Here is a 15,820-nt window from a genome sequence, read left to right on the forward strand (position 1 = left end):
ACACTGGAGAAAAAACATTTTTCAGTTACCAGTCTGCTGTATGCTTTTCCATTAAGAAGGTGGTTTCACAAGCCATTGAACTCTATCTTTGATGTCCATGATAACTATTCCTAACTGTTTGTGAACTACACCACTTAAATTCCCTCAAACGTCAGTTTATTTTCTCTTGTAACGTATTCCTGCAGTGTGGGATTAACAGACACAGGGGAGGCCTTCAGGCACTGAGAATGTAAATTAGCCTAATCTCAAGAAAACAAGATGTGCACTTAACCATAAATACTTTTTATAATCACATCAAACATGACATACCTGGTATTCAGTTTTATATAAATTAGTTGTTATGTCAGACCTACTTCTGAGGTTATCCAAAACCGAAACATGTAACATTATTTCTACTCTTCAGGCCTGAATAATATTTACAGACATTAATGCTATATCCAGCTCTACAATCATTCCAGACACATTATATAACTTTATTTTTTTATTTGACAAGCAGCAGTATCATGTTCGTCATTTTTTTACATTTTAATGTAGATACAATTATTAGGTTATCTGTCATATTACAATATTTAGGTTTTTTGTGTGATTTTTTTTTTTACTTTGTCTTAAGATACATTAAAAAACATCAACTGCAAACGTGAAAGGGGAGGGGGGGAAAAAAAAAGCATGGTACCCAACCAATTCTCCACATTTCAGCAATACTTCACTCATTCTTTTAGTAAAGTTTTAAGAAATGTCGTAATGACATGAGCTTGAAATATCTATAGGCATTTTCATTGACGCTCATGACATGGCACTGGTGATGTTGTAAACAGCAGAAAAACAGGGGCTGCCAAGTGACCAATTATGGAGGCACAGGCCTGCCTCGTCCCACAGGAACACACCAAACAGTGACAGCAATGATCTCCTTACAATCATACCTGCAGGACAGCAACATCATGCTACATAACTGTATTCATCTGCAGAGGCCTGGCTTCGCTCTATGTACTGTTTGTCTATCAGGACTTCAATACACTTCTTAATCATGCTGATACTTGGGTTAAACCTAGCTCTTGATTGGCTAATTACCTGCAAAAGAAAGACACAGTTTTTGTGTTACTTTTATTTTTCACCGTTATAAATGTCATCTAAATATTTGCTAAAGGTTTTAGGGCAAATTCAGTATATTTTTCATTTAAAACCAGAATTAAATAACCCTGGAATAGTTAATTTATAACAACAAAGAAAGCATCTCTATGCATTAGTGTCAAGACACTGAAACTGACTGCTCAGTTCACTGGTTGCTTTGGCTGCAGATCTCTTCATTCCTCTTGCTTGCTTCATTTGTCACAGTACAAATGAAGACAAATATCCATGTTAAAAATTTATCTAATATTAACACATTTCTTCACTACCACCACAGTGGAGTTCCCCTACCACTAACCTCCTTTCCTATACAATTGGAGACAATCAGGATGAACCTCTCTTCAGTCACTGAAGACAGACCTACAATTTAGTGAGTTCCATCTGGCTATGCTGGAACTTTTCAATACGTGCAGTAAGAAGTTATTTATTGTAAAAACAAATCTATATTTGCATTGTGGAAGAAATTGCCACTGCAGGCAAAACTTTAGATTTCTCTTAGTAGTTCTCAGTTTTACTTATTTTCTTGTAGAGAAGGGGACGAAATTGTGTGTAATAACAGAACGTGCAAATCTTTAAGTTGGAAAATTTTTCAAACAAAAGATCTTACTACTCAAGTGGCACAATATATTTTGCCTGTAGTTTTTAATTTCTTCTGTAAAGAAAATTATTTTTATTTCAGCTGAATATCCTGTTTCCTTTACAACTTTTCATGGCTGGCTTTGTCCCAGCTCTAAAGTTTGCTGGGGCCCTCTGTGAGCCAACAGAACTCACCAGGTGGAACTCACCCAGCAAAGCAAACAAAAAGCTCAAAAGAGTGAATTTTGTTGGGCTAACAGCCAAGGGTCTGGTATGTTCCACAGCAGTAACAAGTGAGGAGAAACTGGGTGCTAACAAGCTAAGAGATCTGCTCAGATTTCACCTAACTTAGCCCTCCAATGAAGCTGATTGTCATCACCACACTTCAAATATTTACTTAAGACAAAGAGAACAAAAGAGAGAATTTTGTATTGGTATGAGTTTTTGTTGTTGTTGTTGTTGTTTTCCCAAAGACAGTACATGTAAGAAGAAATACCTGATGGTCAGAATAAAAATTTTCTGGGAATGACTGGTCTGATGTCTCCTCTCTACTACTCTTCCAGACTTACTTATTTTATGGGAAAAGCTACCTCATCCTGCAGGCTACTGCAACACTGAGCTAGAATTGAAATAATCAGGGCGTAGCTAACACAATTAACAATTCCACAAAGACCACATGCTGACATATACAGGTCTACCAAGGACCTGGAATATTTTCTTGGACACCTTACCCAGAATGAAATGTGTGGTGCTGTAGTCCAAGTGTTAGAGCCAACTACATTAGGGTTAGGAGTCTCTCAAATATCTCTCTAACTGTATATATAACAGTATATATTACTATAGCTAAGAAAAAAATATTAACAAGGTGAGAAAATATTAACTATTCATAGTAAACAGACTCCTTTCAGAAAGATTCATTCTTACTCAAGAAGTCAAACAGCAAACTTTAATTGTTACATGACATATAAGAATATAACCAGAATGATAGAAGTAACAATGGAACCAGAATTAGTAACAATATCACAACTTTACTCTCTGCTTCATTTTTAACTGAGTAACCATCAAAATATCCACCTTTCTTGCAAAGCTGAAGAAAAAAGGTCCTAATGTTACTATTCTGCAATAGCCCTGCAAGAACAAAACACAGCAAGGGCAGATAAGGTAAGTGGCCCTTCCGTTACACAAAGGAAGAAACAACTAGAAAGAATTTGTCAAAACATAAAAATTTGTATTCTATTTCACCCTTATAAACTGGTGTAAAGCAAAGTATATTTTAAGAAATTTTTCTAATAATTTGACAGTAGGCAGAAAAAAGTATTTTCAAAGGTGAAAGGGCTTGCCTATCACTTTCTAGTTTTAATTACAAATTCTTACATGATTTCATCATAATTGCATGGATGATTTAAATAATGGGAAACCAAATAAAGATTTTGAGAAGAATCAGGACCTATGCTGCCTCATCTTTTAGATACTCAAAATCAGATTTCTTAAGTTAAGCTTACTTTCAGACTATTTGTGTATAAACACTTCTTCAATATCCAAAACCTTTAAGAGGCCTCACACTGCATCTTCTGGGCTTACAAACTCCCTGTTGCTGCCTTTTCTTTTTTTTTTTTTTTTAAATAAATAAAAATTAAGTGGTGGGTGTGGTAAACTGTTTCCTCCCTACCTCAAATTACTTAACGTTTCTTCACCTCTATGCTCAAAATGGTTGAATAAAGCAGGAACCTTTATTCCCCCTCCCACCAGTCTGCTCTGAGGCCATCCAGCAAGGCTCAGAGACACAAGAATGAATTAAACTGAAGAAAGAACACTTTGGAAGGTTGAGACATGTAAAACTGGGAACTGGTTGGAAGGAGCAAGTGTTAGGCTGAAATGAGAAATACAATTAGGCAAGCAACCAGCAGATGGGAAAGTGGGAGAAAAACTAAAAGAAACAGCACTTCCTTCCCAGCCAGCCTGTGACAGTTCACAGATCATTAATCTGGAATCCAAAAAATATAGAGAACTGTACCACTTTGTGGAAAAGGAAGATTAAAAAGTGCATGTCTCCATACTCAGACAACTTTTAAAATTTAAGCCATGAGTTGTAATAAAATAATGATTAGAGCACAAAATTGGCTAAGTACTTCTGTGGAAATTCCACACTAGAATATCCCTATTCAGGTTTTCAACTGAACCCATAGTTCAGGCAATAATTTTTACAGGATACAACATCTCTTGGCATCGAACCAGCTAACAGGAAAGAGCAAGAACTTAATGCTTTAGTGCTAAGACACATTTACACGATTGAGGGATCCCAGCTAGAGCTCCAGTACTGCAATTCAAAGTAGACCCCAGGGAAATTCTCACTAATTTCACTGGAGTACTGGTTTCCACATGGTTGAGTTTTGTAGTCTGATGTTTTACCCTACTATCCTGAAGATTTTCATGAAATCAAGCTCAAGAGAAGGACTTTCCTTACCTCCTGAATAAGAGCATTATGTCGCAGCACTTTACGTGCCTTCATGATACGGACTATAGCAGCTTGAAGATACATTTTCCTGTCTTCATCTACAGCACTTCTGGTCTGCTCCATCTCCTGTGATACAGGAAGAACAGCAATGCTTAAAATACAGTAAGACCAATAAACACTGCATAAAAGTATCTTGAATCCATACTTTTTACTTTACTGAAAGTGGTGAACTAATACAAAAATGCAGGTGAAGTTCAATTCCACGCAAAGTATGACCATAAATCAAGGATATAAGGTTTCATGAAAGTCAGTAGGAAGGTAGGAGAGAGGTATCTAAACCAACATTTTTTCTAGGGAGAAAAGCAAGCAGAATTGAATATACTGTATTGAGTTTGGCAGCACATACCTATCCTGTACAAAATCCTGTGTCTTAGGAGATACACTGAGAACACAGATAAACAACACAGGAGTTGATTTTAGTTGCCAAAGGACACAAGAACACAGGAAAACAGTTGATTGGTTCTGCTGTTCTTCCAATAAGTTGCTTTTATAAACACCAGCAACAAAAAAGTCTCATGAGATAAATTAAACATCAATATCATTTGGTACATTTTGTTTATCTTTTTCTTCTACTTTCTTGTTCCCTATTTCATCTTCTCTTGCCTATATTTTAAGTACAAAAAAAGTGTGTTGCTTAAGCTTTAAACCTACAAAATTTCTTTTGTAAATCTTTCTTGTGTAGATCTTAGTGAATCTGATATCTGCTTACACCAAACTAACGCAGTAAATTCCATTTTAGAAAAAGAAGCTTTCTAAGCTATTCAGGCTAGAAACACCAATGAATACTTGCCTGGGGTGTGTCTTTCTGCATTGATGTAGTAATTTTAAACTTTGTTCGTTTACTGCTGAAGTTCATATTTAATGAAAACGTAGACTCTGCCTCTATATCTTCCTGCAATAAAGAATTGTTTTTAAAAATCAGGAATGGAACCAGAAAATAGTAACAATTTACTTTGAAAAGTCACAGTTAGGGACTTACATATGTACAAAAAATTTCAGATTTGTAGTTGGAAATTCTAAAATGCCACTTGAACCAGGTCAATTTTTAAGGCTAGTTTAACTAACCTATAAATTAAGTCTATTTCAGAAAACACTATGAAGAACTCTGCCATACTGGAATTTTGTTAACAAGCAATTTCTCTTTTAATACTTTGATAGCTCATCTTAGTAGCAAACACTCTCCATTTAAAGTCATTTTCTCCCTGCAAAGAAAGTAGGATTTGCATTTATTTATGACAGGACCCCAAGGGGGAGCTGCTGCTTTCACAATTTTTACAAAAGTTGTCTTCCAGAATTTAAGGAAAAACATCTAAGCATTTTGTTATGTTACAGCAGAAACAGCTGACAAACTGCAACTTCTACACTGCACATTTCTAATTTTTTCCTGTCAGAATCTCAATTCTTTTTTATATATATATATATATATATATTTCCCTGCAGTAAAAACACCTTTACATTCAACACAGCATGACTGGACTGATCTCTGCCATTTCCAGGCAAGAGTCTGTAAGTATTACCAATTTCCAGCAGAACAAAGTTACTGGGGTTCTGAGACCTTGGAATCTTGCCAAATTGTCTAAAGCACAAGCATTTTAGTAAACACTGTAAATATTTATCTAAATATGCACTCAGACCAATATTAATTCTAACTTCATATTCTACAACAAATAGTCTTTGTTCCAATATATATAAAAATCAGGATACCAGGCATGGTATAGAAAATATAACGTGAAAGGGGAAAGACCAACAGCTTTAAAAATAAGAAACTAACAAAAAATAGGCTAACGTTAACTTTTAGCATTATTCTGCTGACATGGCTCAATATAAACCAAAATAAATTGTGTATTGAGCATGAACTCAAAAAGCATGATTCTAATAAACCAATGAAGATTTTGCCCAAAGCTTCTCATGCTCTTTCCCCCACACCCGTTCAAAAAATGAACAAACAAGCAAATGCAAACTACAATGTTTAATACACTGTACTGCTCTGTTTGGCTCAGATACAGGTAAAGAGAAGTTTGTGTATTGAATTCCACTGCTTAAGCTACTAAAGTTCACTTGTTTATTTAATAAGTAAGCTGATAGACTGTCTACTGATCTGCTATCACATTGCTGGATTGAGTACAAAGAAAACAGAAATAGTAAAGATGCTTGAACAGTCTGGAAGGCGAAGAACTGGAAAACGCAGTGGTAAACATTAAAAAGTAAAAGGGTTGGAAAGCTGTATTATTCCTTCTTCTATGACATAAGCTTAAGACTCTGGGTGAACCTTATAGAACAGACATAAATAAATGTAAATCCTTTAAGTAACAGGCAACTTTCTAAGATTATGAAAAGTCTCACTGTTTTCTGTAATAGCTCCCAGTGGATTTTTTGACCCATGGTTTAAGAGACATCTTCCCAGCAATTGTTCCAACCTGAGCTCATTTCTAGATATTGGAAGCATGTCCTATGCTTCAGCCAAGCATCAGATCTTCCTTGTGATCTCACTTTCCATTTTCTAAAATTTTCCTGGTTAAAAACAAAAGCAGCTATCAGAGCAGCTTTGGATTTCTTCTTGTAAGTGAACTGAACAGCTTAGCTCAGTTTCTTCTGTCTGATACTGTGTGAATAGTGGGCTTCCTGGGCTAGCTGGAAGCACAGCTAGTGTCTGTATGGAATGCACAGGCACTTCTGTAGCGTTTCTTACTTAACAGAGAAAAGTCTGTGCCCTTTGCTGTATGGGAAAAAAGGTTTCACATAGGCCATATAGAAGGATGAGACAGAGTCAGAAAAAGAAGTATCAACCATTGCCTTAACCACAAACAAAGCTCAGATATTACTGGAGTTCCATGAAACACATGGAATGGTAAGTCTGGAAAACTGCAGCAAAAATCCTCTCACAGAAGTCCTCCTTGCTCTCTTTCTCCTGTAATCTGTCAGCAAGGAAGAACATGGTTGCTGTTGCTTTCAGTCTCTTAATCCCACAAACATTTTTTTAGGATCACTGTAAGACTCTGGTTCACTACTCAGGCTCCTTCCCATGATTCAGTGCAACTTTGAAAGCAATGCAACAGAAAGAATAAACAGTCCCTGCATTATTACCTTTTCAGCAGCCCATGCTGCTATGGGCATAGAAAGCCTGTATGACAGGCATTCTACTTCCTCCTGTCTCTTCCCTTATAAATAGGGATTTACAATTTTTCACAAGGGTCAAAAATAAAGCTTAGAAAAATAAAAGCAAACAATGGTATTAAAAAAAGTCCTCAACAAATATCAGAATGACAAGACTGAAAACATGAAACTTTTTAATATCATTATGGCATACCTTATCTGAGTCATGGTTGATCATTTTGACATCAAGCAGAGATTTGATGGTTTTTGTCAGTTCCTTCTCATTCATTTGTGTACTGTCCTGAAGCTCCTTGTAACTGACAGTCTCACTGTTGTTGAAGGCAAGCAACACTGCCATTTGGTATGTTGTGACCATGGCTACATAAGGTTTGCACAAATAATTCATTTTTACTTCACCTGTAATGATACAAGTAGTATTTTATAAACTGATGAAAGGCGCTGAAAAGTCATCTGAAGCCTAACTACTAGAGCTCCTCATACATTTCCAGACATTCAACCCAAGTCTGTACTTAACACTTGAAATGGAACGATGACAATTGATGTCGTGAATTTACACATATACAATGTGGCCCATAACTACACTGCCACCCTGATTAACTACAAATACTAGACAAATAGTGCAATGTAATTTATAATAATAAAAAAAGAGAAATTCCAAGTAGCCTCAACACATTGCAATGCACAAACTTCCATTAATAGCTTACACAGAACTTCAGAATAGTGATTAACAGGAAAGTTGTTTAAAGGAAAGATTTAAAAACAAAGTAAAACACTTGTCCATTAAAAATTTTTCATATTCTTACATTCTTTAAATTCCCATGAAAAACAAAAAGCACTGAAGAAATCTGCCTGAAAGCAGATTTAGATTTTCTGTGTGAAGGTGAGCATGAGTTAACAGCAACCTTCTGTTATCAGAACAAGATTGTCATTATATTACATTGTTGTATACTAGTATGGTTTTCACCTCCATGTGATATGTTGCAGTGCTCAGTTGTTAAAGCCTGATACTGAAAGCACTTAAAATAAAACATGATTGACTGACACTTACTAAAATAAACTAATTTAATATATATCTCCTAAGGTGTTTTCAACATATATTCCTTTACAGTAAATATAAATATGTATTAATGTAGATACTTACATACCTGAGTAACATAGTATAATATGCATTCCTAAAATTATTTAATATTTATATAGGGGACATCTATACTATAGAAACAATTCCAGGGCGATTGTTAATAACTCAGCAGTTCTGCAGTGGTTTTTTGCAGTTAAGAACATACAACTCTAGTTTTACTTGGATTTAATAAATCACAGGTATGTAAGTTTACAAAACAGATTTTGGAAACTCTGAGTAGTAAATATTAAATTAATTTATAACACAACATATGTCTGTTCACTTTATATACAAGATAATGTTCCAACTCCCCAGTCTTTTGCCATTTTAGCAATGTTAGTTACTTTTAGCAAGTAACTGTCAGATCATAAGTTTAGCAAAGCACTTAGTTTTACCTGTACAAAGATAATGTAACCAAGTAAGCTTCCTTCCACTAAAATGCTGACTGTAAAATAATTCAAACTGCAAAACAAAATGAACATCAATTAGTCACACATATAACTACTCACAATAGTTTATCACCATCCTACCACCCTAATGAAGAAATACTGGTTTTATGTCCATCACACCGCATACAAACATTGCAGATCAACTCATGACAGCATTTTCCTTTAGAAGATAAGTGATGACTGAATCCTAATTTAAGGCCTACCTCTGGTAATGAGAAAAACTTAAGCAGATTCAAAGAATCTTTCCCTAAAATGGGATCAAACTCCCTAAACCCCACAATGCCAACACTGTGTACACACACAAATTTGGCTTATTCTGATTTGGTCTGGCAACTCTGATTCACATTGGAGGAAAATATAAAAACAGGACTTTTGACCTCTTTAAGAATTAGTGTTTCTCCACCCACAAGCTTGCACAGTATGAAAACCAGTATTTGTACACTACTCAGATAAATATACATTTACAGGAAGCTCCAGGAGTCTCAGAAAAAGCTGCTGAACAGGTGGCCCAGTTACAGAGGTACCCACGTATTTTGGAGTGCAATTGCAAAAAAATTTCTTCTTTCTTTCTCAATCCTTGCCAGAATTTTAAGAGAACTCTCTCCATGGGTCCAGTGATCAAATTGGACAGTAAATAAAGGCATTGTCAGACAATTTTCAAAGACTCCCCCCTCTTCTTATGTCCAATAATACAAAATTTGTATTGCCTAAATTGTACTTCACCATTAAATACACCTTAGCAAAGCTCAACACAAATATTTTGTATTTTAACAAACATTGTACAAGTAATATTTAGAATAAAACAATATAATCAAAAGCAACAAAATACTCCACCTCTACAAAGCAGAAATAATTACATAAGAAGAAAATATTTGGCTAAAGTAAAATTTTTACTGCTTTGAGTCAAAAAATTAGCTTTAAAGAAGTTTGCACAAAGCTTGACTTAGAACAGCTTCTATGAAACAGGGAACAAGAAACCTGTATTTGCATCTTAATCTCCTATTAAGACCGTTCAGATTTAATATTACAAACAGAATCTTCTTCTATCTAAATATTACGAGTTGGATTTGAAGCTAAGAACCAACCTAGTTCATTTGATCTTATTTATTAGCATCTCTCTCAGGAATCACAAAGTGTAGAAGAGAGATGTGAAAAAGCTATGCAAATACATACAAAAATTCAGTAAAGTATTTGGGCAACCCTTCCACATTTCATATGGACTGGAAACATGACAGTCATGATTTACAATCAAAATAAAGAAGCTCGAGTTTTTCTCTGTTAGAACAATGATCTTTCATTGGGAGTTATTATACATTTTCCACATGTTTACAGGAAGCCTCCTACTAACCTACCATCTGTACACTTTTTTCCAGTTCCTGAGGAATTGCAAATGTAGAAGAAGGAGCCTGAGTTAGAGGCCATGCACCAGCCTAGAAGTATTGGAAAAAAAAAACAATTACATTTTTATACAACATATGTATCAAGAAAAAAATAACACTCTTAAATGGATGTATAGTGTACATTATGTCATAAGACAATCAATTGACTCTGGAAGTTTTACTGATCATTTTTTACTGCACCTTCTGCATACCCCACTGAGGTATTAATTGAGACTGACATTTTATATCCCTATTGTTTAGGGACCTAGTGGGTTAATTTTACAATGAAACACTAGGAAAGTAAGCATTTTCACAGCAATCACATGCCATCAGTTTCCATATAAAGAAGTATTCATAATTAGAAAAACTGTACACTTGTTATCAAAACATCAAAAATAAGTACAAATAACTCAGCAGTAATAAACATACATTAGTACCTGTAGAACATATATCTGAAAACTAATTCCCAAATCAATGACTGTGTCCTGGTTTTTGATAAAGTTGTTGAATTTATTGTTGAGATCAGCACTAACACTCATGTCTGTATACATTCGATGGAGCTTGCTGGTAAATTCATAACCACAGGCTTGCTGTGAAGAAATATTTTAACAGGTTTCAGAGTCAAAACAGTACTCATTGTATAAATTATGTTCCCTCACTAATACAATATGAAAATCTAGTCAGCAGAAGTGTCGTCATATTTACAGAAAACACTAGTTTCAATAAAAAACAAACACTGTAAAACAAAATCATCATGTTTATCTTAGTTTCACTTTATATACATTGACCTATGTGAACGATATTGCTTTACAAAATTGAAAGACATGTTTATGAAAGTCCTTGGTAGTTTTATGATGTTAATATGAATTATTTGAACACAGCTAATAAAACTATCCAAAACCTCATAAAAACCTCAAATGCCTAGGAGATACTCAGACTTTTATCTTTCACAGACTACCAAAAATCCAGTTTTTCCTTTCAGCTATTGGAAACAGATTTACCAATTGCTAAGATACCTCTGGCACCCTCTGCTGCTCCCTCTCAACACTACATACTCCTACATTTGCTCATTCTGTGTTAGAAGAATATTACCTTACCTTTAGTTTATTTATCATTGCTTCTTCAGAATCCATAGACATAGACAAACCATGAATTAATCTTTTTGCCAACATTCTGGCATAGAACTGCATTAAAAAAAAACAGAGATGAGGATTTTATGAAGCACAACCACATTCTTCAACCATGCTTTAAATGTAACATTTTAACCTTTACTGAATATAAAAAGTTACCTTTTGGAATACATCTTTGTCATCAATGTATTTGAAAACAGTAATGAAACTTGTCAGCTTGTCTTCAACTTCATTCTCTGTCATTCCTTTTGCTGATTTCTTTAACAAGTTGTCACAGTATTTGGCCAGCTCAAATTAGAAAAAGAAAAATCAAACCCAAACCTACTTGCCAAGCTTGAGAACAAAGGCATGCCAAGGTATTTGCAAACTTCTACAATAGTTCGAACACAAAATAAGTCACAGTCTACAGTCTCACATTCTGTACAAGGGCTGTATTTGTGGGCAAACTATACATTCACATCCACAGAAAATACAGTCTACACCAAAAATTAGAATCATAGCAATTTTGTACACTCACAAAATGTGTGCGCAGCTTAAGCTGTTACTACTGAAATACACACCTGAGTGTGACCCAGTGTGATATGCATGGGAAGGACCCTATGGCAATTAATTTGTTGGTTATATACAAGAATTATCATTTTCTGTGTGTATCACTTACCAACTCAGGTGCTTTGCAGATCGACTTGGGCTCCCGATAGTTGACTACTGATGTCAAAGCCTACACAGGAACATGCAGCAAAGAGAAAAATTGTCAATGACTTAAACCTTTTTTTAAATGAAATTTGAAAAAAAATCGAGAAAATGCTTAGGGCAAAGACCATCTGAGATCCTATAAAACTGAACTACACAAAAGGGGATCAAAAAAGAAACAATTAACAAAAAGATTTAAATTACTGCTCTGAGAGGATTTGGTTGTTAAACATTTTTAAGTTGAGAGTTAAGTAAAAGTGAAAGAGTAGAGGAAGAAAAATTAATTACAGAAAACAGAAGAACAAATTAAGTTCTGATTAGAAACTTCACAAAAGTATGAAGATTTAGATATACAGTAATATTATGGTCCAAAAGAACGGATGGAAAGAAACTTAGGAATAAGTGCAGATAAAGTAGATTTGAGCAGCAGCACATCAGCAGCATGTATGTTAAGCTGAAAAACTTATATGGTGTGTTCATAACAGTAAGAAATGAAAGTGCTCTTGGTTGTGGGTTTTTTCATACACTGAAGAGGAGAAAAATATATTGTTGAAAGTGGAAATTTGAAGCAGTAGAGCACAAACAATATGGTGGCTGAAGAAAAGTTGAATACGATTAAAAAGGAAAGAGATAATGGCAGCTTAGAAATGAAAAAAATATTATCAGAATTATCGAGTTTCTAAACTACGTCACATTTAAGTTAACACTGTAAACTAAGAGTGAACCAAAAATACTGCGTGATCATAGTTCCTAGGAATTATAGTTCCTCTGTAAAAGGAAAATATTGTTGTTATTATTATAAAGACAAACTGACAAGGAACTCTTCTGTACAATACCTCAACATTACAAAATTTGATAATAGGTCCCTAGAATTCCTGTGAGAAAAGAATGCATGACTTGAGAAGAAGTAGGAAACTCTTTAAAGCTTGGAGCACTCTTTTGCAATAATACTGGAGGCAGCAATAGCAGTTTTGATATCCACCATGAAAAATTAACAGCAGATTAATATTTTAAGTATTTATTGTAAGAAAGATCACTGAAGTGAAGAACTGATGTATTTAATAAAAAGTAAGTTGCCCACGCGCCAACAAATGAAGTTCTCAGTCTTGTGTTACTCCACCTTCTGGTACATGACATTAATTGCAATGGAGAGAGAAATGTATTTGGTATTGAAATAAGTATTTGTTTTAAAATGCTAAATAATTATCAATGTCACAAATACAGATGGGTAACTACTGTTGGTACTATCACTGTCACCTTCTCCATTATGCCTTTTCAGATTAACCTTAGCTGAAAATCATCAAAGCTTAGACTCTGACCCTAACTACAAACTGCAACTACTGCAAACAGCACAAAAGAGCAATGAACTATATGCATGCATCCTGTGACAGGAAATTATAGAAAGGAAAGCTATTTATTATTTATAATTAATAATGATTATTATTAAAATTTATGATAATTAGAACTGTTATCTTGAATACCTGCATGGCTACGCATTTCAAATTAAAGAGCAGCAAGCCCCTTTCCCTATATAATTTAAAGTCAAGTGTAGCTCTCTCCTGGAAAAAGTTACCTATTGTGACAGTGATTGAAGTAAGTTTCCAGATATTCTTTGTAGTCAACTTAAAAAATCTAAACAAAGATTCTATGAGCATTCAGAGATAAACCTTATCTCAGCAAGCAAATTCAAGTTCAAATGCATATAAAAATTACCAAACCTCCCAAACCCCACCAGTTGCCTATTTATTATCTTCACTTATATTTACACTAAACAGATCAGCACCATTTTTGTTTCAAAATATGATGAAAAGAAAAATAAAGGTCTTTCTTTCAGAAAAAGTTTAAGCATAAAGTGGTTTCCTTTGTATACATCTTTTCTCCTAGCATCAGATTGTCTTTTGTTCCATTGCATTTCTAAACTAGAAAAACTGGATATGAACTATCTTTGAACACGTGATGTCTCAAAGAATTTTGGTGAGCCTGAAACAGTGTCCTGGATTTTGTTTTCCACTGCTTTGGTTACTTAAGTAAAAGTTACCTTATCAAGGGCACTCATAAAGTGTTGATCACCATTCAAAACAGTGTTGATGAGTTGAACAAATTTACTATGTACTTCCAAAACTGACTCCACAAACTGAGTTGGCATCTAAAGAAGGTAAATAGAACAGAAAGCAAGTTAGTGAAAAAAGTAGTAGTAGCTAACACAAACATATCTACATTAGTTGTAGATTTTTTCCTAGTTGTTCTTTTTTATAAAAGTTAATACTACAGTGAGTTTTGAGAGGATAGATTCTGCATTGCTGTTAACTCTCACACTACAGTGTTAGAGCACATTTTGGAAATAAAAAGTCTAGGCTACATTTACAGTCCTGTTATCCAACCTAGATTTGAGTCTATACTGCTCTCACGCCATCTAATTTTTCCCAACATGCCCTAAAATCCTTTAATAGCCTTTTCAAAAATCATTAATGCTAACATAAATACAGCAATGAAGCAACTGATATAATAAACTGTTGCTTCTACACAGTGACTTCAGAGACAGAAAATCTGGACAATCCCTTTGCATTTTCCTACACTGGACAGTTACCAACTGAATTTCGTGCACTACATTCCAGCATCACATTCTGTATAGAAATGACTGACATGAGCTGGAGGGGTCCCTACACAGACAAGCTGAAAGGCACAAGTGCAACAGCATGCAAGGCACTGGCTCTGCGGCATGACTCCCTCCCCAAGTGCATTCTCAGGTCACACATTAAAAATGTTTTAAAGCACATAATTTATACAATAGAACAAGTATTTCACACTTTCAAATTATCTACATAAGGTTGTGAATTGTCATCACCCTCATGGGTCTGTATTTATTTCCCTGCATAGAAACCACTAGTTTGAAAGAATAATTTCAATAAACCTAAAAATAATTTGAAAGCAAACTACACTACTAAAGACTTCAGTCCCTTTTCAGTAAGCACAGAGGAGTCACAGAACAGTAAGCATTCCTGTGCAGTCAGTAACAGAGTAAATGTACAACAGCTTGTGTTTATGTATTATTATAGACAGAAACACTGGATGGCTAAAGTCAGCATTCTAAAGCGAGCAGAGATCGAGACAGCAAGATGTACACATGCACAAATACAATGTCAAATGAAAGCTTGTTGTTTGTCTCTGAACAGCAATGCTGGAGAAACAAAAATGGAATTGAGTAATTTAAATAGACATGAACTGAAAAAAAGTTTAACACACTTTAGGAAAATAAATAAGATAATATTTTCAGTAATTTTCAGAAATGATAATATGAGACTACAAAGCCATTATGAAAACCACCACACTGAAATCACGACAGGATATCAAGTCTTTACAAAATGGAATCACTGGTTCCTAACATACCAGAACAGCAAATACCACTGGCTTAAGAGAAATTCAGGAAAAAAATACATACACGGAACAGAAGGACCTTCTTGCCCTGACAGTATTAAGCAAACAATGACAAATATCTAGCTGCAGTAGTTTCTGGTTAGATCACAACAATTACAACAATCAACTCTCAGAACAGGTAAGTGTGGCACAGCTAACCATGCTGATGAGAAGTTATAATTTATCTATCATGTTCCAAACCAATTTTATATAGGCAAAATTAAAGGAAAAAAACCAGGATAGACTAACAGGAAAAGGGCAAACACTTAATCAAGAATGTTAATCAAATAGTCATTTCAGCTGCCTGTTTA

The 15,820-nt window shown here is 34.7% G+C and overlaps 1 protein-coding gene across 4 annotated transcripts in view; it reads right to left on the minus strand.

Annotated features, from left to right (window-relative positions):
• Positions 1-468: 468 nt before the first annotated feature.
• The window catches only part of CUL2 (cullin 2), a 42,452-nt gene continuing 27,100 nt past the window's right edge, over positions 469-15,820 (minus strand). For all 4 annotated transcript variants that reach the window (XM_042043194.1, XM_042043193.1, XM_042043196.1 and 1 more), the window contains 11 exons: positions 14,134-14,241; positions 12,064-12,123; positions 11,565-11,693; positions 11,373-11,459; positions 10,713-10,865; positions 10,249-10,326; positions 8,843-8,909; positions 7,524-7,726; positions 5,007-5,108; positions 4,166-4,282; positions 469-1,068 (listed from right to left, as the gene is read on the minus strand). In XM_042043194.1, coding sequence (XP_041899128.1) covers positions 937-1,068; positions 4,166-4,282; positions 5,007-5,108; positions 7,524-7,726; positions 8,843-8,909; positions 10,249-10,326; positions 10,713-10,865; positions 11,373-11,459; positions 11,565-11,693; positions 12,064-12,123; positions 14,134-14,241 — 1,236 coding nt within the window. In that variant the 3' untranslated portion in view covers positions 469-936. The remainder of the gene's footprint in view (positions 1,069-4,165; positions 4,283-5,006; positions 5,109-7,523; positions 7,727-8,842; positions 8,910-10,248; positions 10,327-10,712; positions 10,866-11,372; positions 11,460-11,564; positions 11,694-12,063; positions 12,124-14,133; positions 14,242-15,820) is intronic.

The sequence above is a fragment of the Corvus kubaryi genome, unplaced genomic scaffold (assembly GCF_017639235.1).
Source record: "Corvus kubaryi isolate FWS band 111438036 unplaced genomic scaffold, C.kubaryi_AGA036_p1.0 37398, whole genome shotgun sequence".
In the NCBI taxonomy this organism is placed as follows: Eukaryota; Metazoa; Chordata; class Aves; order Passeriformes; family Corvidae; genus Corvus; species Corvus kubaryi.